This window comes from Phodopus roborovskii, unplaced genomic scaffold (assembly GCF_943737965.1).
Source record: "Phodopus roborovskii unplaced genomic scaffold, PHOROB, whole genome shotgun sequence".
Classification (NCBI taxonomy): domain Eukaryota; kingdom Metazoa; phylum Chordata; class Mammalia; order Rodentia; family Cricetidae; genus Phodopus; species Phodopus roborovskii.
The window spans coordinates 374896-398584 of record NW_026126516.1 but is presented as its reverse complement, the minus strand read 5'-3'; the positions used below and the strand labels follow the sequence as shown (position 1 = coordinate 398584).

Here is a 23689-nt window from a genome sequence, read left to right as displayed (position 1 = left end):
TTACAGCTGAATTATTCAAAGTAAAATTGCAAATAGCTTAAGGGTGTGAATCAGCAGTGGTTTTGCTCAGAACAGTAAAGGAGTTCTTTAAAATACAAAGGCCTGTGTCAAAGATTAATGGGCAACACTTCTTACATACACCTGAGGCAATGTCCACACACTATAAAGTTGAAGGGCCACTGGAATAACATTTCCAGGGCTAGGTTTTTAATTCCAAATTTATTTTGGATAAGAATTGTTAAAGTGAGGGCCTTTCTAACAAAATGCCTAGAAAAGAAAAGAAAAGAAAATGCAAAGCATCAGAAAGTTTAACAAAGATTCATATCTTAAGTGTCTGTTAGATAGGAAGGAAGCAGAGGCTGCACATGCTCACTGTAAAGCAGGAAACATGCACACCATGACAGAATGAACGAAGCAATAGGAAAAGAACACAACAGAAGAAACCCCCAGTGAAAAGCAAAGTCCTCAGAGGCAAATGCAGTGTGGCTGCAAATAAGGACTTAGCTAATTATCTTTCAAACTGCTACCACACAAAGAGCAGAGGAATTTTCCAGAAATCTGGCTCTGGTGTAGTAAACTTTGGCAGAAAGGAAGTTAACTGTAAAGCCAAGGAAGGGGGGAGGGGAATGCAACCATTTCTACTCTACCCTGCCCTGCAAGCAGGCTGCTCTCCTCTCCACATCTCTCTCCCTGCTGCTGCAAACCCCACTCAGAGGAGCAACGGGCAGAAGGCAGTCAATGAAAGACTGTAATTTATAGGACTGCTGGGTGTGGTCATCACAATGGCAATCCCGCACTCTGGAGATGGAGGGAGGAGGATGGAAAGTTGAAGGTCGGTCAGGAAGCCTGATGCAAAGGAAAGAAAAAAGAATCCATTCAGAGCCACAGCCTCTCCCAGCCTTAGCAACAGTGACTTGGACAAACAAGCATATATGGAATTCTTCTGGAAAGTAGCTGTGATTAAAGATGTTAAAGGATAGACCTTCTGTAAAAAAGGATGGCGGGTCTGAGAGATACAAAGGGTGGGGTCTAATGGCCCAATCACCCATGGAGTAACCCCCATTGGCTGGCCACAGCAAGAAGTTCCCTGGCTCTTATTTTATTTTCTTTCTAAGCATCTTGGTCAAAGGTTTATTCATATTCTTATTTAGTTAAGGTCACAATAAGAAAAGACAGAAAAATGTTGACATTTTGTTTTGATTGACCAAAGTCTTCTGAGTATATTTATTGAAGTTGGGTTTCAAAGAGGAAACTTTTTCCTACTCAGTTTAGAAATTACTTATTTTCATTCAAAAAGTAATTTGTTAGTAGGGTGTGGCAGCCTGTACCTGTAACCCCAGAACTAGGGAGGCTGAGAGGAGTGCATCACCCCATGTTCAAAGACAACCTGCTTTACATTGTAAGTTCTAGGCCAGCCTGGGCTACATAAAGAGACCCTGTCTCAAGGAATAAAATCTAACAGACAAAACACATAACTCATGTTTCTCATATAAGATTTTGAAAATACAGTGTTAGTTTTCAAACCTGGGACAAATGACTGAGGTGCCTATTTAACATACCAAAGCAAACCTGGCCAGCCAGGTTCTTTCTGCATTCCTCAGCACCTACCTATTCCAGGGTCCTCCTGGCTGGCAAATTCCCTCCCCTATTCTGAACTCTCCAGCCCAGGGGGGCTGGGCTGCTCTTTCCTATGTAACATAACCATTTTGGTACTCACTCTCTTTGTACCTATGGGCTCCCCTCTCCATTCTCCCTTCCCCTCCCCCATCTCCTCACATGGCACAGCTCAGTCTGGTCATGTCTACTCTGGACTCTTCCAGCTTCCAGATGTCCCTGCCTCTGACTATGCTCTCCCACTTATCTATAATAAACTTTCTCCTCCACTATATCTAGGAGAAGTCATGTCTTTTCCTTTCCTTCTATTTCTTCTTCCTTCCCTCCTTCCTTCCTTCCTTCTTTCTTTCTTCCTTTCCTTCTCCCTCATTCATCTGGTGCTGAAACCTGGGAACAGTCATGTACCTTTTTTTCCTCTTTATTTCCTTTTTTTCATCCATACAGAAAGTATAAGAAAATAAAAATCACCCACAAGCTATCGTCTAGTCATAGCAACCCTCAATCTCTTCCACTTTTGTTTGCAAAATAATTTACCAATATTACAAGGAACATCTTCCGATGAATTTAAAGAAACCAGAGGTGTGTTTGTTTAATATAGTATTAAAACTTCTAATCGATTTTAAAGTAAAATATCAAACTATATACACAGATGATTCTTTTATTTATAAAAATATATTTAAGAGAACCAATCTATGGATAAGATCTTGAAATTTAAAAAATGAGTGGCTGATATCAAACTGACTTTTAAAAAGCAATATGTTCCTATTGACCATCATCAGATAGGAATTACAACCCTTCATTCACAGTAATGCATCCATTCATAGTTATACCTAGGAGTACACGTGTGCAGGAAGGAGTTAACATCAGACCTGAGATTGCTATTCTTGGAAAGGTATGCACTGGGGAACTCAGCTGATTCTTGCTCTCACGTAAACTTTCCCCAGATGACAAGAGTGCCTTGCTAACGTGACACCATTTGTATTATGTGGTTTGCGCTGATACCTGCTAACTGTAGAAGAGTCTGGAAAACTCTGGTACATGATAGGCATATGGTGTCCACACACAGTCTCTAGTGAGACTCCTGGTAGATAACAGTCTGCAGGAGTTGTCACAACTTGTTGCTGGAAGAATTAGGTGTGTTCCTTGTCACTCCACGTTGTGACTCTACCCTGCCAAGGGGCTCATGAAAAGGATGTTTTATCTTAATGGAGGTGAGACATTGCACCCTACAGGGAAGCTACTAAGCTCAAGAAGTGAACAACTCAGAGGCTTCAGGAAGTCCCAGAAACTGACCAGATGCATTAGGTTTCCCCTTTCCCAAGCATACGTATGCTGTCAAGGCTGCTGAGTAGAACTCCCAGAAAAGCTGAGCTGCCAAGGGAGGCTCAGCCAAGGCGAACCAGCCAGTTCGCCTGGAGAAAGCAGACACCAGTTCAGCTGCCTAAGAGAAGCAAAGATCAGCAGAGCTACCTGGAAAGGACTAGACCACTCAAACTGCATGAAAAAGACAAGTCTCCAACCTGTTGAGTTGTCTGCCTACAGGTTGGCAGTATACTCCAGGTACCCAGCTTTCATGAGCTGTCACCCATTCTGGGGTGGGCTTTGGTAAATGCAGCTGTCTTTGTGTCATTTTTTTTTTTTTTTTTTTTTTTTTTTGGTAACCCTTCACCAAACCTCCCTGTAAGTAACCCTATAAGATTCACTGTTCCCCCAGTGCGGACTTTGGTGGCATCTGTACTTTTGTCTATCATTGGGTCCCTAGCTGGAATATGTAGATGTTGTATGTCATACTTGAGTATGGAAAGAAGGGTAGCCTACTCATCCACCCTGTCAATCAAATATTAACTGTCAATCTAAGTTAATTCACCTGCAAGGTTAAAAAGGATAGTTCTTGAGGAATCAGTCTTAAAATCAATATGGAGGGGCATGGAGATAAGTTTCCAACTGCAAAGGAGAAAAAACAGGACGTAGCATTGCCTAATCCAGCCTCAGGATCACTTTAATGCTATAATAATTGGCAGGGAAGAAAACTCACTAAAACTTTTCTATAGAATGTGAGAACATGAATCTAAAATGTATAAGAATAAGAGTTCAAACTGTGATGGCAATCCTGACAAGGCACACCTACCCGGTACCATTAGAAAACTATAGAAATATAGTTAATATAAGATTCATAAAAGGCTGGACAAACAGGCCAATTGAACAGACTAGAAAGCTCAAGGCATACCTAACAGAAATGGAAAACAAACAAACAAACAGATGTTTGGTGTTACAGATCGTGGGAAAGGATTGTTAAGTGTGCTGAGATAACAGTTTACCTGTACAGGAAAAATAAATTAAATTCCTGCCTTGTATCATTGACCTCTGGGTATTTATAAAAACCTAGCTGAATTAAACACACACAGCAAAGTCTATCCTTATACTGCTGAATCACAGCCAACGATCTTAATTTTATAAATTGTACTCCCTACTAGGACCCCAAGGGCCTGTGAGCTTTTTAAAGTAGCACACAACCTCAATTTTACACCAACTTTTAAAATAAAAGGAACCTTACCTCATAGATCCTGGCAATCCCACAAAGCAGGGTCACCTCTCCTGGAAACTTATCTAAGCCTTGTTTGAATAGATTTAAAGCAGTCATGGGTTGGTCCAGTATGATATAAACCTAAAAGCAAGATATATTTCAATAATATTATTTTACTGGTTTTTAAAATAATAGCATTTGCATGACAAGTTTTTATCCCAGAAATTAAAGAATTTCCATAGGTATAATTCGATTCTAATAATGACTTTATAGTTTATCTGCACATTGTGCAGAAAGTATATCACCCCAAGAGATGCCTACTGTGGGAGGTATTATTGTCACAAAGACTGGGTAATACCTGAACAAAAAATGTTCAGGGGGACATCTCTCCACCACCCATACCAACCCTCCACTCCCTTTTCTGATATTCACATCTTTTGCTTTGTTTCTTGGCCCAGTGAGTTCAACCAGGGTAGTGTGCATGACTGACTATGAGTTTCAAGCTATCCCCACTGGAGCCTGCAGGGCTCACCAATGGATACACAACTGAAGACAATGGCTGTCCTTCCCCTAGAATACACCAGTAGCCAAAAGTTCAGTGTGACCCGGTAGGCCCTTCCTTCAATCCATGATTGACTGATTTTAAGCTTAGTCTCATAGAAGCAGCTATGACTGCTATGAAATCATGACTGTAACAGCTGTGTTATTCGAGAAGCGAGCAGTTCACAGGCCCCTATCCTCCCTTCCAGCTCTTACACATTTCCCGCTCATAGCACACTTAACTTGGAGATTTTTACAGGTATGCCACAACAGTGTAATAACTACCACTTCATCAAGAGTTTTCTTTCAAAGTCTTGATGAGGCTCAGGAACAACTTTATTCCAATACAAATAGAGCTTCCCTTCTCTGAAATGTTTTGCACAGACGTATTCTTAATTTCTGATTTGGGGCATATTCTGGAGTATTGGGGAACTCAAGCCTAAACATGAAATTCATTGATTTTTTTAAAATGTTTTATTTTTATGTGTATGGATGTTTTGTCTGCATGTGTGTTTGTCCACCTCTGTGTGCATGTAACCCTTGGAGGCCAAAAAAGGGTGTCAGATCTCTTGGAACTGGAGATCAGATGGTTGTGTGAGCCACCAAGTGGTTGCTGGGAATCGAGCTGGATCCTCTGGAAGAGCAAGGAATGCTTTAACTGCTGAACCTCGCTTCAGATTTTTTCCCATCTACATGTAAGGTAGTTTTACACAATAATCTTATTGCTCCTGTGTTTTGACTGACACATCCCATGACATCAGCTGTGAAATTCTCCATTTGTAGTATCATAGGTTGTCATTCAATCCATTGTCATTTCAGACTTGGGAACGTTCCAGACTTCAGATATTCAGATTAGCAATGTCCAGTCTATTGAAAAATTCTAGGTGGCCCATGTACCAGAGCTACAGGTCACATCATTTAGCCAGCACCATGGACTTGAATGTTTGCTGCTAACAGCCCAGTGATGCTTGCCGTCTCAAAGCGAAGTATGAAACCTACCCTATATGGTTACTCTCTTTACTAACAAGTCTTCTACAATACCCTATTCTGAATCCTGCTCAGAGATGAGTAACTAATGTCCTATAAAACAATCTATGACATGGTCCCTGTTCTTAGAGCAGGGCTCCATAGCACAAGCCTGGAATCTCAGCTACCCAGGAAGCTGAGGCAGGAGGAAGTCTGTCTGTCTGGACTATACAGTAAGGTCCTGTTTTGAAAACAAAGGGGCCCTGTTCACTACAACCTGCTCGGGTGTGAGACAAATAGCAGAAATGCTTTTCTGCTACTGGCAGGGTGGTGAGTCTGTGGTGTTTCCTTCTGTCCTAGTAAGCATCTGTCAAAGGGATTTTCTTCTTTTTCCATAGCCATCAACTCCTTGTGCCATGGGTACCCTCCATATGTTATTTTTCACTTGCTATAAAAAATAAGTCTGAACATATTAACTTGCCAAATATTCCAGAAGGAACTGGCAACTTTCTCCATGCAATGGCCAGCACCCTATGAAGACAGTTTTCACTCGAATTAGAATATTTACTTACTTTTGCCAGATAGAGAAATGTGTCTACCATTTCCTGCTGCTTCAGGGCTGACTTAAACTGCTTCTCTGCTTCGCGGTACATTCCTAACCTAGAAATAGCCATGAAAAGAAAAATAAGACATTCAATTAAAAATCAACACTACATCATTGTTTTTCAAACCCTAAGGATACAAATCCTGGAGCAAGCATATACCTAAGCAGGTGATGCTGTGCACACTAATATTACCATGTATGTTAACACAAACTAGCAAAAAGCCATCTGTCTCCCATAGCCATCAGCTATCTAAGCCTCAGACCGTGTGTAAAGACTACACTCTAATTGCAGCAGGACCAGAAACTGTCTCTGGCGGGGTCACATCAGTTCACCACCGCTAGAGCTTACGATCAGCTGCACATATGGCAAGTGACCTGGATAACCGTGGAGGAGCCACTTCGCTAGAAGAACAGCATTTCTTTGAAAACATCTCCTTCCCTAAGACAGCCCCCAGCCCACTTTAGTTATCCCTATACTGTTTCAGTGAAAGCAACAATTGACACTTGCACATTACAGCTATGTGTCATCATTTTCTACAGATCTTGTTTGCCTTTGCCCTTAGTAGATCGCTTCCTCTGTAACTCTGAAACTTGCTCCTTGCCCAAATGACTGTCTTGATGTCCGTGTCCATCTCTGTGGTCCAGGAGGCAGGGTTACAACCAGGGCATTCACCAAAGCACACATGGCTTTTATTTGGCTGGTCCTTAGTAGACCTGTCATGCTTTCTGTATTCATTCTTAGCACTCTATGAGCTATTTAGATACATTTTTTGTAAAATAAACTGAAAAAAAATTTTATAATATACTCCATTGTACTAATTTCACGTAAAGGCTGAAAAAAATAGCTCTGATCATTTTTTTCATGATCTAGACTTCAAGCGTTGGTGTAACTGATATACTAGCAGCTGCTGGGAAAATGGGACTGAAGTGACATAAGGTGGCTTCCACAGATTAGTGTAAAGTTAGAGAGAATGTGATGAGGAAGAAGCCCCTCCCTCTCCAAAGGTCCCATCCACTTCACAGACTATGTATAAAATATTATCAAAGGAGTCTAGTTTAATCGAGAAGGATGTAACAATGCAAATGGTGAGAGATCTGGGAAAGCGGGCAGACCGGGACAGCAGCATTGGATGACACTAACAGTCCAAATGGAGACTCATCAAGGAACCCAACAGCAACTGTGTGAGCACAGTTCCCCTTACTATGGTTAGGAAGACTTGATGAGATGAGAGACTGAAGGCAGAAAACCCAGGGAAGAAGTTAGTGTGAGAGCTCAGCAATAGATATTAAAATGCCCAGAAGTAAGGTAAGTGGTTCTCAACTTGAGAGGCACCACCCTTAAGGAGGTCAAGTGACACTTTCATACAAGTTGCACAGCACACACATATCCTGCTCATCAGATGTTACATTGTGACTCGTAACTGTTGGAAAATTATGGTGATGAGTGGCAATGCACATAATTTTATGGTTTGGGGTAACCACAACAAGAGCTGTATTAAGAGGGTTGAGGACCACTGCAGTAGGTAATAGTAAAATGCCCAGAATTAGGGCACTGGAGTGGGGTTGGGTAGTAGGAGAGGATCTTTGAGAGCACAGAGTAAGGGTCAGTAGAACGAAGTGGCCAGGGACAAGAGCTGACACCTACTCAGGGCTACTGCCTCCAGTAAGGCATTGCAATCTCCCCAGTGGACGTCACAAGCTCGTTCTCTGGGTTCCCAGTGTGCCATGCCCTTGCTTTCATAACAATAGGAATCGTCATCATAATTATTTGTTGTCTGTCTCAGCATTTGAAAGTACAAGCTAATAAATCAGTGTGGTCCCACTTGAGAGTAGTTGCTCATTAATATCTGGCTAATTGGATGAATGTATAAATGAGTGAACACCAAATATATAGTAAAGATGTCCTGAAGAACAGAACAATAATTTAATATGATAAAATGCATTCATTTGAAAGAAGACACACTCATATAAATGGCATCATCTATGGGCAGTAGGAAGAGTCTGAGTTATGCTTTCCTTTAATTATTAACCAAGTCTGAAGGTTTTGTATGGAAGCTCAATATGTTAAAACCATCTTTAAGAATTAAACTCATAAGATTTTAATGTTATAATGATCTCACGTTATCTTCTAGTACAAAACACATTTCAAGTTATTAGTGGGGGGAAAAAGTGATGCAGAGTTGTATGTGAGATGTCTAAGTGGAAAGTAACCTTAATTTCCACAACAGCAGCAACAAGCATGCTTTCAGCCCATTTATGTCCTCACAGAGCGCTGGTCTAGAAATGTTGATGGTTGCTCACAATACCTGAAGCCTGTCTTGATTCTTAATAATAATAAAAACAATTTACCATTATAAAATATGAATGTTCATCCTTTCCATTTTAACTAAAGGTTCTAAATTTTCAGACTATCAGCAGCAAGTTTCAGATCTCACTAAAATTAGTAACAACTTTGCTGCCCTCTGAGTTTGTTTTCTTTTGGATGTATTTAAACATTAAGCACATTTGAAAAATATTCAGGTCCTAGAAAAACAGTAAGTGTTAATGGAAACAGGAGCTGAGTGTGACACACTGCTAACCCTAGCAGTCCAAAAACTGAGGCAGGAGGATCCTGAGGGCAAGGCCAGCCTGGGCTACACAGTGACATTCTGTCGAACTAACTAAATAAAACATCAATAAGAGAATCAAAGCAGAAAATGAAGCTGAAATTCTTGCTGTATCACTCCTCAGCTCCACGAATTCACTCAACTAGCTTCATGAGGCTCAACCTTCCTGAGCCGAGCAGCCACCTCCGGGTGGCACCAGCCTTAAGTGAGATGAAGTACGGCACAAACAAGCTGGCTCTTATCTGCAGGGTGCCCTACAGGCGTGAGGCATTTGTGTAAGTGAGGAACTGAGAGCCAGCAGGACAGACTGAAGTGAACACTCTGGGTCCCAGGTCTGTCATTAACCAGCTCATGATGAAAATCATAGCCGAGCTCGGGCCTCGGTTTCCTTGTGTGACAAGTTCTCAGGATACCAGTTCTCACTGCTGTCGTGTAATGGTTCAGAAAATGTTTGCTCAAATAAGCCCAAGTTGTCACTGCTTCGTGAGGGAAGTTTTTTTCATTATCATTTATTTCATTTTTAATGACAAAAATATTCCCACTTTTAAGACGTTCACCGGTATCGAAGATTTTACCTGTAGTAACACTTTCCGATCTGCACTTTCCACCACCAGTCCTTGTACTGAGAATGCTCTGTGGAAAGGGACGCCAAATCCAAAGCCTTTGAAAAACAATTCATATACCATTATGAAATGCTTCTCTAACAGTAAACAGGCAGGGGGATAAATAATTAAATAAACCACATAATTAGCATCAATCAAAACATGTATTAGAAATTAGATAGAAACTCAAGTTGCCCAAGTTTCCAGATGGCCCCACAAATTTCCCCTAAATAATCAGTTCCAGACCAGACAGCTGATGGCAAACAGGTTTGAGGCATTGGTTGAAGGGAAGCAGATGCATAATAAATCGGAATACAATTTTAATATACAAGGCCCACAACTGAAATTTAAAAGATTAGGGTTTTACTCTCTTCTTTGTTTGTATCTACGTATCTACTCTTGAATGATTCAAAATGCCTCAAAACTCAGCGATATCAAACTTTCTGTATGTAAGGTGGGTCTGGCGGCAGTCCCCATTTTAGAGAAAGAGGAGGACCAAGTAAGTGGGAAGAAAGGGGTTTTGGAAGGGCAGGGGCCATTGCTCAGGGGCTCAGTATTTGTCTCACATGCCTGATCAACCCCAAGCCCAGTCTCTAGTTACACCAGAGGAAGAATGACGTGCTGGCTTGCTATGGGGCCTGGGGAGATGGCAGTGCAGGCATAAGCCCAGAGTTCAGGTCCCTAGTCCCCAGGAAAAGCTGGGTTTGGTACCAGGTGCCTGAAACCGCCACACCAGGGAGGACACATGTGAATTCAGAATAAGAAAGACAGAGGCTTTGCAGAATGGAATGACACAGAGGAGGCAAAGGAGTCTGAGTATTGGGGTTACTGCAGCCTTCAACAACCACAGCTCTATGGCTTCGACGTCACTTTACTTTCTAGTACTTAACATTTCCTCCATATTTTAACAGTTTAACCCCACATCTGTTTTTTAAAGGATCTCTCTCTCTCTCTCTCTCTCTCTCTCTCTCTCTCTCTCTCTCTCTCTCTCTCTGTGAGTGTGTGTGAGTGTGTGTGTGTGTGTGTGTGTGTGTGTGTGTGTGTGTGTGTGTGTGTGTGTGTCAGCGCCTGCAGAGGGGAGGGACATCAGATCCCCTGGACTTGGAGTTACAGGTGGCTGTACACTCACAGATGTGAGCGCTGGAACAGGAACTAAAATCTGGTCATGGGGAAGAGCAGCATGTTCTGCATGTTCTCAGCCACCTCTCGGCCACAATCCCGTATCTTTGGTATTGTTTTCCTTCCAGTGCTTTTACATGACCAGACAAGAGGTAAGCCATTAAGAATTGGCATTTTCATAGAGAGGAAGTGGAAAACGTTTTGACAGAGGAGAAAGGGAGTAAGTCTTTACACAAACTTGAAGTTCCCAGAATCTAAAAGTTCTATAAAGATTCGGTGAATAGAATTGGAGTTATCAGTTAAATGAGAATTCTACTTTTTAATACTTATTTGTCTTCCCAATGTTGGAACTGCTTTATTCTGGAGTCAGTGTTAATATAATCAGGAGAGCCAACAGTTCCATTAAAAGAACATTTGGATCTTCAGTTCTATTATCTCAAAATGCATCCCCTATTACTGTCCTCTTTAATATCAGCTCTCTTCTGAAATGAATGCCAGAAAAGTTCCCTCAACCTCCTATTGCAAAATTAATTACTTTTCCATGTGTTCTCTATCTCTCTTGCTCCAGGAGAGACCTCTAAATATGCAAACTACTTATCTAGGAACGGTGTCACCATGCTGAGACTTTAATGAACCTAAAAAATGAACATCTCTACTTGAATGCTAAGGATATTAAAAACAAGCCACAAATGATTATACTTTCATGTGCTTACTTTTTTCTTTTTCCCCTTTAGCCAGATATAAAAGTGAAGACAAAACAAAACAAAAGAAAACCCAAACCCAATAGAGAAGTGTGACTTCAAGTGGCATTATCTCTGGAAACACTGGGAGACGAGCTTTCAGAGGCACCATTCAGGCATGCACTGCAAATATCTATGCACATTAACCTTGACTAGATCTTTACTAAGACCTTTCCTGGTGAAGAGATCACATTCACTGTCATGTTTAATATAAGCAGACCTTCTACTGTTTTTAGGCAAAGCTTGCATTTGAACAATTCTTTATGTACCCTGACTTCCTAAAGCTAGATTCAGTGCTTATGACGGGTGTCAAGTTTGCCTTCAGACACAGTCCTGAATCCAGTCTTCCCATGGAGGAACTCAACTGAACGTTCCTGGGAATCCAGTTAAAAGAAATATAAATTGCTGAGCCAATAAAAATGGTAGGAGAGTTATCTTAGCAATTCTTAGTCACATGAAGGCTGGGGCTGAGTTAGACAAGAATACTTGTGATGACTTCTGAAGGCCCCTCACTCTCCCAGGGGTGACCCTTTGTGGGCCTTTGAACGAGACTGTCCCTATAGGCTCATGTACTTGTTCCCCAGTTGGTGGCACTGTTTGAGGAGCTTTAGAAAGTGTGTGTGACCTTGTTGGGGGCAGTATGTCACCAGAGGCCAGCTTTGAGAGTCATTTCCACTTGTTCTCTCTGCTTTGTGCTCACAGTACAAGACGACGTGAGTTCTCAGCATCCCATCCCAGCTGCCGTGGCTGCCTACTCCCTCCAACCAACCATTACAGACTCTGACCCTCTGGGATCGTAAGCCAAAATAAACATCTTTCTTCTCTGAATTGCTTTGGTCACGGTGCATTGTCACAGCACCAGAAAGGTAACTAATATGTCTTCTTTCCGTCTCCACTGTTCAGGAATGCCATTGTGCTCACAGGAGACACTGGAAAATAACTTGCTCAGGTCATTAACTGGAGTCCTTCCTTCTGACTGGTGTCAAAAATAGTTTAAGAACCAAACACATTCCTTGTGGTAGTTGTGAATGTATTTGGCCCCCATGAGCTCATAGGGAGTGGCACCATTAGGAGGCCTGGCCTTATTGGAGGAGGCTGGATGATACATGACTTTAATCCAGACCTTGAGGATGGAGAACACACCTTTTTCTGGCCCACACCTTCTGTGGAAAGTGTGTCACTGTGGGGGTGGGCTTTGAAGTCTTTTTCTCAAGCTTCACTCAGTGTGACAGTCCGTTGACTTCCTGCTGCCTTTGAGTCAAGCTGTAAGGATGCTCAGCTTCAGCACCATGTCTGATTGCCTACGGCCATACTCCCTGCTATGATGGACTGAACCCGGACTATAAGCGAGCCCCTCAATGAAATGTTTTCTTTCTAAGAGTTGCTGTGGTCATGGTGTCTCCTCATAGAAACAGAAACTCAAATTAGGACATTACTATTCATAGTTCAGAGCTACCAGCATTTAAAATATTTTAAGTAGTGACATGAGCCCTGTATTTCTTTAAAATTCTGATTCATATTTTCTGTGTGTATGTATATATGTGTCTCTTTGTGTTTCTCTCCCTATCTGTCTCTTTATATACCTCTCCATATCTCTCTTCCTTCCTTCCTTTCTTTCTTTCTCTCTCTCTCTGTCTCTTTGTCTCTCTCTGTATGTCTCAATCTCCCTCCCCACACCATGTGTGTGTGTGTGTGTGTGTATGTGTGTGTAAATGTGTATGTGCGTGTGTGTTAAGTTAAGCCAGAAGACAGCCTTGGTTGTTGTTCCTCAGATACCATCTACCACATTTTCTGAAGACAGGGTAGCTCATTGGAACTTGCCAAGTAGACTAGACTAGGTGGCCAGCAAGTACTCCAGGGATCTCCAGCACTGGGCTTCTAAGCATGGGCCTTCATACCTAGCTTTTTCTATACTGGTTATGAGGCCTGAACTCAGATCCTCATGCTTGCAAAGCAAGTAAGCACCTTATGGACTGAGCTGTCTCAAATTCTTCAACATGTATATTTACATTTAAGAGTCTTTGCAACTTCAAGGCACACTTTCCTTGGAATCTGTCTCACCAGTGCCTCTGGGCACATGGTCAATGCCGCAGGTCCCAGAAAAGGGACTGCTACCCTCTAGCCCCACTCCTTGGTAACCTCTAGGGCAGCGTAAAGCCATGTCTCAGGACACTCTTCAGCCACTTGAAGCCTTAATCAGGGGAGCCTCTTTTTCCAGTGATTAGGGTGAGTATGGAAACCCATGGCTACAAAGAGTGCTGGGACAAGGGATGTACAAGTGCCTGTCCCTCACCAAAGCATTTATATTATCACTTCTAAGGCTCAGGGAACACTGCGGAAGGGATGGGGGTGGGTGGAAGAGAGGGGAAAGGGCTGTAAAATGTCATGGCCTGGGCAAGCCACAATCACAATCCCACAGCTGCTGCTGATCCCTGTGCTGCATCTGCGTAAGAACAGGGGCATCAATAGCCAGGCACAGGGGAGAAGGAGCTCGGTCTCTAGCTCTCACTAGTCACCACTGACAGGTGCAGGGACAGAAGGAGTGTGGCCCCCAGTGACCCCACCATACTCCAGTGGAAAGTCTAACTCCAGTGATTACACAGAGGATCTGGGTTAAAACAGAGAAGGAAACAATCCCCAAAGTCATGAATCCAGGAAGAGGCTGATGGGGATGAGGGGGATGGAAGGGGAGCAATCAGAATTATGTACATATAAAAATAAGTGAGTGTGGGTTTGGTAAGTCCCCACAGGCTCACAGATTTGAACGCTTAGTCATCAGGGATTGGCACAACTTGAGGAGGGTAAGGAGCCAGGGCAATTTCCTTTTAGTTGAAGGAAATGTGTCACTGGGGGGTAGGATTTGGGGTTTCAAGGGCCCAAGCCAGGCCCAACTCTCTCTTCCTGCTGTCTACTGATCCAGATATAGATCTCTCAGATCCTTCCCCAGAACCATGCCTGCCCATGTGCCACCATGATGATAACAGACTAAACTTCTGAAACTATAAGGAAGCCCCGTGGTCATGGTGTTGCTTCATAGTTTCATAGTAGTAGAATGCTGACTAAGGCAGTGAGTATTTAATAGTTGTATTAAGTAATATATATATATTAATATACATATATATATATATATATATATATGAACCCAAAAATGTCACTTTTAAAAGCCACAGGTTTATTGGAGTCCAGCTGTAGAAGGCAAATCTGGACAGTGTAGTCTGTGAACATTTAAACACTTAAAACTTTTGAAATTTTGTTTACAGTTATGACCACTTCAAGATGCTCAAATTAAAGAGCATGTGGAAATAAAGATTCCAGATCATTAGTCCATGTGTATTACAGCCAATTATCAGTCAAAAACAGAGAAAGAAAATGTTAATAAAAACTCAAATATATACATGTAAGCAACAAGAATAAAAGAACAAATACAGTTTTCTTCAGATCAACTTTTCTGTGTCTTAGTTAGGGTTTCTATTGCTCTGAAGAGACACTATGACCACAGCAGCTCTCATAAAGAAAAACACTTAATTGGGGCTGCCTTACTGTTTCAGAGGTTTAGTCCATTGTCATCATGGCAGGAAGCATGGTAGCATGTAGGCAGACATGGTGCTGGAGAAGGAGCTGAGAGTTCTACATCTTGATCCACAGGCAACAGGAAGTGAACTGTGACACTGGGAGTAGCTTGAGCATAGGAGACTTCAAAGCCCACCCTCCCAATGACACATTTCCTCCAACAAGGCCACACCTACTCCAACAAGGCCACGCCTCCTAATAGTGCCACTCCCTTTGGGAGGGCATTTTCTTTCAAAACACCACACTGTGTGTGTACACATACTTGTATGTGTGTGTGTATGTGCATATGCTACGGCTCACATGTGGAGATCATAGGACAACTTTCAGAACTCAGTTCTTCCCTTCCACCATGACTGACTCTGGACCTCAGGCTTGTGGGTAGAGGACTTTATCTGCTGACCTATCTAACCCGATTGGTTTAATTATTCTTAACAATGAAAATACTACTTCATAGTATTCTTAATAGTTAGCTTGAGCATTCTCCCTACTAACAGAAAGATGGCTGGCCCACATGTTATTTTAGCTTTGTCAATAATGTCCCTCAAATAGGAGCACAGAGACAGAAATATAGTTGTCACATCAAAGATTCATTTTACTATCTTAACATTTAAATGTCACTTCGAAGTTCTTGATATTTACCTATAGTATCCCCTGTATTTATGCAAAATACTTGCTTTTGAAAAATTTGAAGGTCACCCAAAGTAATACATACAAAAGCAGCTTTGATTTCATTAGCGTGCTAAAAAATAGAACCTTTTTTTTCAGCTAAAGTTGCAAAATAGATAAAAGGTTAAAAAATGCCCGGTTTGTGCTCATTATCTAAGTCCTTTTTTGGGAAATAACATTTGTGATAAAATATAAAATGACATTTTAATGGAAGAGTCTGACTCAAAGAGAACTGTGCATAAGCATGTGTGCGAGAGAGTGCAAGCTGGTGTGAGTAGGGAAACAGTCACAGGCATATGTCCTCCTCCAGCCAATCACAGGATCAGTGCAAGGACTCCAGTAACTATTTGCTTAAGGAATAAACCTGTCATCTCATAAGTGCAAATAGGAAGGGAAAGTTTGTACTTTTCCCGAAGTAAAAACACAAAGAGCTACCTTTTTGAGTGTCCTACACTAGAGTGAACTAGAACATCAAAAAAAGTAAAGAAAGAAAGAAAAAAAAATAAGGCAAGGGCCCAATTACGAACATTTAAATTTATTGAGGTGCTTAAAGCAAAGACTGCTATTAAATCAGGAAACTTATGAAAAGTTTGAAAAAAGAAGATACAATGAAGTTTAATCTCTACCGATGCTGTGAGAACAACCTGCTTTCTATGCTGTTGTAACCCAAGTGGCTTTGTGGGCATTCAACAAGTACTCATGGAATGAAGACATCTTAAACCTGGTCTCAAGAAATACATCCAAGTATCTGTCTTAAGTATATGTAAACATGTATTTAGTCATAATTCTGCTTAGCATCCTCAATGGATACTTTCTGAGTTAGTATTAGAAAATAAACATTTGCCATATTTATGATTTTGGTAACTATTATTTTATTGGCTGCATGAAAAGCCCATTCTGCTGTTCATTGTAATTTATCAAATTTGTCCTCCAGCACAAATTTGTCCTCCAGCACTGAGCATTTATGTTGCTTTCCGAGCATTTTTTGCTACTATATCTAATACTATAATGATCATCACAAATGCAGCTATTTTTCCTGACATTTTTTTTTTGAGAATTGAAAGCACAGAATAAATTAAACAAACGTGTTTACGGCTATCTGTTTCCTATTACCACAGTATTTTCTAAATTGCACCCTTTACAACATTATCTATAATTTGTAATAATTTATGACAGTCCCTAAACATTTTCAAGTTCTTTATTTTATATTTCTTGTCAACAAGAAAATATATCTGTACTGTACCTGCTTCCTGCTATTTTCCCCCAAATTATCTGTAATTGGGTCATTTCTCTGTCATAAGAAGCTCTCTCTAAGGCCTGGGGAAATGACTCTGTAGGTAAATCAACCAGGAGTTTGAATCCCTAGAACCCACATAAAAGTTGGATGCCTGTGGTAAGCTGCCTGTAATCCCACATCACAAGGCATGGGGGAGGATAGCGCAGGGCAAAGGCAGGGAGCCCTCTTAGTATGCTAGGCTAGCTGGGATAGCAAGCACCAGGTTCGGCGTGAGACTCTGCCTCAATATATATGGTACACTGTGATCAAGGAAGATACTTGACATCAACTACAGGCCTTCAAGCATATGTAAGCACATGTACAATGACATATGCATGTGTGCCCATACACATATGAATATGCATGTACATACCACATATCTATGCCAGAAAAAGCATTCTTAAAAATTCAGATAATCTTTTTTTAGTGTAACAAACACTATTTAAAATCACCCTGTAGGTACAATTTTGCCTTCTAACCACTACATAGAAATTGTATATAAGAAGCAGTCAGTTTCTTACATTTGCCATTGCTTCACAAACCTATCCCATGAACTGGTTTAATTGTTGAACTCTGTGTGTTTGTATGTGTGCATACAAACGTGAATGTGTACATGTATGTGGAAGGCAAAGGTCAATTGCGAGTGTCATTCCACCAGATCCAGCTTCCTTCCTCTGAGACGGATCTCTAGGCTGGTGCACCTATTAGAGTAGGCTGGCCAGCAAGGCCCTGGGAATGCACCCATTTCCACTTCCCCAGAACTGAGGTTGTAAGTACATGCCACCATGTGAGTTCTGGTGATTGAACTGAGGTCCTTGTGCTTGTAAGGCAAGCATTTTCTGAGCCATCTCCCCAGTCCTAGTTTAAAAACTCATCAACCCAATCTCCAAAAGAGTGTCCCCAAACAAGCTCCCACAGTTGTCATTTAATGATTCAAAGAGATCTACGGCAAAAAGTTTCACGTTTTGTTCAGCATTGCTTGTTTGATTATAGTCTTTCATTATTCATGAGTATTATCTTATTAAATTTATAAACAGAGACTCTGGTTCCCAACAAGATTTTGCATCATATTCTTGTTCCTAAGATGTGTTTAAAGGTCATTTGTTATGGGTTTTTTTTTTTTTCTGTTATTTCACTAATTTCTTTTAATGAACTTCCTTCCCTGGTGAGGTTGTTATATGGAATTCAGGCTTTCAAATGCTGCCAAGGGCCCTCAACTCTATTTCCCACATTAGAATAAATGTTTTCTAGTGCTTCTAAGATTCCAGGATATACTCTACAGCAGTAGTTCCCAATCATCACGGAACACTCACATTGCCTGTGGAGTTCTTAATAGCAGCAGGGTCACCAGCCGCCCCCCCCCCCGGGAATTCTGATTTTGGAAGTGTAGCACAAACGCACACATCACTGCTATTAAATTACACAGGTAATTAAGAAAAAAGAGGCTCTTTTTGCATTGCTATTTCTAGGTCAGTGAGAATATAATTTTCGGATATAAATATAAAGAGCAGAGACTTGGGTCGGCCTGCCTCCCTCTGTCCTTGATCTCAGGACTGAAACGATGACTGGCATGCTGTGTCACTCAGAATGACATTGGATGAAAGAACAGGTATTTCTTCAGTAAATGAATTATTCTTCAAAGCCCAATAGTATAAAGGCAGATGTGGTGGCACACACCTGTAATCCTAGCACTTGGCAGGCAGAAGCAGGAGTCAGAGTCTGAGGTCAGTCAGGGCTACATAGTGAGATCCTGTTTCAGAAAACAAAAGAGAAGAAACCCTTCTAAAACCAGATTTGTGACAATTTAATAATTAGAGATTTGCTCATCTGTGAAGTGGAGTGGATACATATCAGCCCATTAAAGGCCTCTGTGAGCCGTAGTTAAGTGAAACCACGGGGTTCTATTTACAGAAATGCACGTGCCTTCTTGGCGGGCTAGCCTTAGACTCCTCTGTTCCCTTTGTGAGCACACACTTGCCTTCTTCATCACGGTGAGTCCCACATTCTCTGTACTCAGCCTAGGCTCACAGACCGACTTGTAACCCACTTCTCAGTGTATGCAATTGCATCAAACACAAATTGTGTTTCAAACACAAAACTCTTTGAGTCAATTATGCAGCTTCTTTATGTACTGATGAGCCAAGCCAGTGTCTGTTAGTGAAGCTATCACCCTCACAGCACGCTCAGATGCAGCTCTGACTGGTGCCCCCTTCCTTTGCCCCCAACATCAAAGCTACCATCAAGTTCAGTCATTTCTTCTAACTGTCTCTTTGGTGCCCTTGCTTTTGAAGGTAAGTTTTACCCAGCTCTCATTCCAGGCTCTTTTCAGGGTTTTCCATTTCTTTACATTTCCTTTTCCTCATTTCCATGAAACCCTGCTCACTTGGCAGATGCTTGCTAGCATCAATCACATCTATCTATGTCTTCCCCTGGCTTCCTTCAGTCTGTCATCTACTCCTTTGTTTCTGTTTCTCACACATGCGGACTTACTCTGTGGCCCAGACTAGTCCTAACTCGCAATTCTCCTGGCTGAGCCCCTTGAGTGCTGACCCCAGATGTACACCTCCACACCCAGTGACAGTTTTTGTCAATTTTATTCTCTCAGAATAGACAGCTTCCAGAAGCAGGTATGGTATCATCTTTTCATTAGCTTGCCCTGTACACTGAGTTGTGGCTGACACATAGAAAACACAACTGAGGGAAAGATTTTCCTGGACACTTAGCAGGTGAACATAGTGTTTTTCCTGGACATATAAGAAAATGGGGAAATTGTTATCAGATATTACAGAATTGACTTCATTTGACTTAAACAACTTCATGAGTTTTCTCCTCATCGACATACTGGCTTATAAAAATTGAAGAAATTTTGGAAAATCAGATGCATATAACCTCAAAATTCATTAGCGAGATGTTACCATGAAAACTACCTATAGCTGAAGCTAGATGGTAACATGGGCTCTTTATGTTATTATTTCTGCTTTTGTGTGTTTGAAATCTTCATGGGTGAGCGTGGCAGAAAAAGGCATAAATGCATGTTAATAAACTTCTAATATTCTGTGGTCTAAAAAAAAAAAAAAGAACCAGTAGTACTATTAGCATAAAGAATACATTTTAACAGGCATGTGGTATTCTTAGTTATCTTGCCCTTTAACGACAGCTACATAATCTATGAACCACGCATAATTCTTATCATTTCTATATTTATACAAATGTCCCCACTGAAACTGAAACTTTCAGTTCCTCCGATTTTTAATGATTCCAATTTTTTTTTAAAGGAAAGAAATAGAACAGTTCAAAATCTAAAGCTCCAAAGCCTATAAAATTACAAGGAAAGAAAATAACAGGAATTCATCACTTACCATCTTAACATCATTTTCATGGTGAAAAATATATTCAAATAAAGCCTGGAAAGGACAAAATGTCAAAACATACTCAGTTTTAATTTAATAAGCACTTTTTTATTGTTATATGAAAACTCAAAACTTAGTTGACTAAGAGTACAGGATACTCTAAAATGCTAGGAATTGGTAGATAATAAATGTGACTGCCGTTTGTCAGAGCAACCTATTATAAAACTCTGCAACTCACAATTTTGTTTTTACAGACAATAAACTGGAAAGTTCAAAGAACTGAACCTTTTTACTTTATGTTATATACATTATTTTATTAAAACAAGACAAAAGAAGTTCATTATTTCCTAAAGACTTATGATTGTCATGAAGGTTTCAACCAATTTGTATGCTCTCTTTATATTATAGAGGTTGTTATTTAATTTTGATACATGGAAAATTGGGTATTCCTTCTGAAACAACATGGGATATGAATGTGAAGCACAATTTTTGGCTTAATTTTTAAAGCCATGTCCTCAGGGCTACACAGCCCAAATGTACACTGTGATCACACTACAGGACCCAGACCAGGCCAGTCCAATCAGACACCAGGAGGTACGGCTGGTGGAGGGGTCCCCCTGAAGCTTGTGAAGCCTCCAGATAGCTCTAGTCTCCAGCCAGGGCTGAAAGATGTGTTTTTAAATATTTACCTTGCTCATCTGGACAAGTAAGCATTCGTGGATGACTTTTTAGTTCCATTACCCTATGTCTAGAATGTCACTCTTTAACACTTGTTAGTGACCCTGGGAGACGTCACAGCTGTTAACACCCAGTAACACAGAAGCAACAAAAATGAAAAAAGAATCCAGGCTTGAGGGCATAGACTTGCAAGCCCAGCTACTCTGTGCTAGTAGGGCCTGTGGTCAGAATATCACTGGACACTATCTTAAGAAGGAAACAAAGATGAGGGGAACTGAGGGAAGGAAGAATCGGAAGGGGACTCGAAGCTGAGACAGAGGCAGAGAGGGAGAAGGGGGGGGACTGAATAAAGCCCAAGATACGATTCCCAGCATAGCAACAAAAGAAGGAAGGAAGAAAGAAAGAAATGAAGGAAGGAAGGAAGGAAGGAAGGAAGGAAGGAAGGAAGGAAGGAAGAAGAAAGTCTCACAGCAATGCACACTCGAAAACTAAGCACTCAGGAGGCTAAAGCCTGCAGAACAGGTGTTCTGGACCACCCTGGGTTACATACTAAGACCCTGGCTTAAAATAACAACCATCAAAACCAAACAACAACCAAATACAACTCTATAGCAATCCTTCCCCTCTTATTACAAAAAAAGAAAGAAAGAAAATGTTCAAAGTGCAGTTGGTGTCGGCTGCCATGAAAAGACTTTCACAGCACTCAAGAAGTACCAGTGTCTGAGCATCAATCACACAGACATCCTACAGCATAAAAAGTCCTGATGAGACAAGGCAAGGTGGGGGTCAAAGAGAAAAACTTGGTGATGTCCCTATAGCTCACTAAAGGAACACGAGATCCCATCTGCCTGGATGGATCTTACTGCACTGCAGGGACTGTCTTCATTGGCTGCACCCTTTTCATTGAGAACTGGCCAGCCTTCAGTGACCTGAAGGAAGTGAACCAGGAATTCAACAGGAATGCCTATTCGTTACTCCGCTCTCATGAAGAAAAGGGGAGACTACAGCTTTACAGTCTACTGACTGCCAGTGAGTGGAGCACAGAGCAAAACTGAACAAGCCAGTAGCGTTCTTCTGGTCTGATTCAGTCCACCAAATGGCATTCCACTCTTATTTACCTCAGAAATGACAGCAATTGGGAACGAACTCAGTGCTCATACAAGGAAGTTCATGGATTTCTGCTAAATTTGCTGGGTTACAGTTAAGTGCGTTTCCAGAAAGCAAGTATTCCTATGTAATTTTTTCCAAGCTATTCACCCATGGAATTGAGGGTTTTGTTTCATTTTGCTTTTAGGGGCTGTAGCTATGTGGAAGTCAGCCAGAGGACACCTGAACTGTTGTTCTTACCCAAGCATACCTGCCTTGTTTTTGTTAAAAGATTTATTTGTGTGTGTATGCAGGCATGGTGGCAGGGTTGGGGGCTGGGGGTGGGAGGACACCTGTTTGCACACACAGAGGTCAGAGGCAAGCATCGGGTGTTCTACTCTACCTATTCCTCTGAGCAGGATCTCCTCCTCCTGACGTGGAGCTTATGTTTTTCTTGACTAAGATGGAAGCCATAAATCCTCCTGTTTCCACTCATCTCCGAACTGGGGTTACCTGTGTGAGTGGGACACCTAGCGTATTATGTGGGTGCTGGGATCCTCGTGACTGTGCACCAAATAATCTCAACCACTGAGCCATCTCTCCAGCCCCACCTTGTTTCTTAAGACAGAGTTTCTCACTGGCCTGGGGCACATTGATTGATTGGGCTAGGAAGGCTGGCCAGATACTATCATATCGATAGTATACCCTGGCAAAAGGCAAGTTAGGGAAGAAAAGAATTCACTTGACTTATAGTTTCAGGTTAAGGGCATCAGTGGAGGACAAGAACTAAAAAAACACTGGACCTATAGTCAAGAGTAGAGAAAAAGTAAACACATGGATCCTTGCTTGCTATCAGCAAGCAATCTCCACTGTTGAAGACCCTATGCTAGGGAACAGTGCTGCCCTCTATGGGCTGGTTGGGTCTTCCTACATCAATTAACAAGCCAAATAATCCCTTATAGATACAGCCACCAGTCAACCTGATCTAAATAACTGCTCATTAGGACTCTTCCTAAGACATCCTAGATTATGCCAAGTTGATAATTAAAACTAACCATCGCACCACCATACATAGCTTTAAAAACAAACAAACCAAAAAACATTCTTTGTTTATTTACATGTGTGTGCTAATTCATGCATGCACACATACACATACATGCATGTCACAGCACACATGAAGAAATCAGAGGATAACCTAGGGGAGCCAGTTCTCTCCTTCTACCGTGTGGGTTCCAAGGTTTGAATCCAGGTCTTGGTGGCATGCAGCTGTTCCCACTGAGCCATCTGACTGGCCCATACCCAGCTGTTTAATGTGGCCTCTGGGAACAAACTCAGGCCCTCATACTTGTGAGGCAAGCACTTTACCGACTGAGCAGGATCTCCCAAGACCCCTCACTCCCAAGACCCCTCACTCCCTAGTAATTCACAATGGAAAATTTCTGTACATATTCCGTCCTGCGCTTTTATTTTTCTAGTTTCTATTTATTCTTTCCACTCTCCCCACTTTTGGTCTTATCCACCTGCCCTCTGCCTCTAATTCTCTATTTTTAAGGGAATACTCTGAGTGATGAGAATTATTTGGATAGTTAGCTTGCTGGCTGCTATCTGGCTTGAGTAAACTGAGGGGATGAGTTAATTACTAATTAACCATACATATACTTTCTACCTTTTGATCACCCTTATATCATACAAGAGTTGAAAATCATTTCTCTGAGAATAGTCCACACTGTGGAACAAACATCTGCATC

General features: G+C 41.5%; 1 protein-coding gene across 3 annotated transcripts in view; it reads right to left on the bottom strand.

The window, feature by feature from the left end:
• Positions 1-23689, bottom strand: part of Ttc8 (tetratricopeptide repeat domain 8) — a 61468-nt gene that overhangs the window by 13753 nt on the left and 24026 nt on the right. For all 3 annotated transcript variants that reach the window (XM_051196440.1, XM_051196441.1, XM_051196442.1), the window contains 4 exons: positions 20187-20231; positions 9430-9515; positions 6217-6304; positions 4169-4279 (listed from right to left, as the gene is read on the bottom strand). In XM_051196440.1, coding sequence (XP_051052397.1) covers positions 4169-4279; positions 6217-6304; positions 9430-9515; positions 20187-20231 — 330 coding nt within the window. The remainder of the gene's footprint in view (positions 1-4168; positions 4280-6216; positions 6305-9429; positions 9516-20186; positions 20232-23689) is intronic.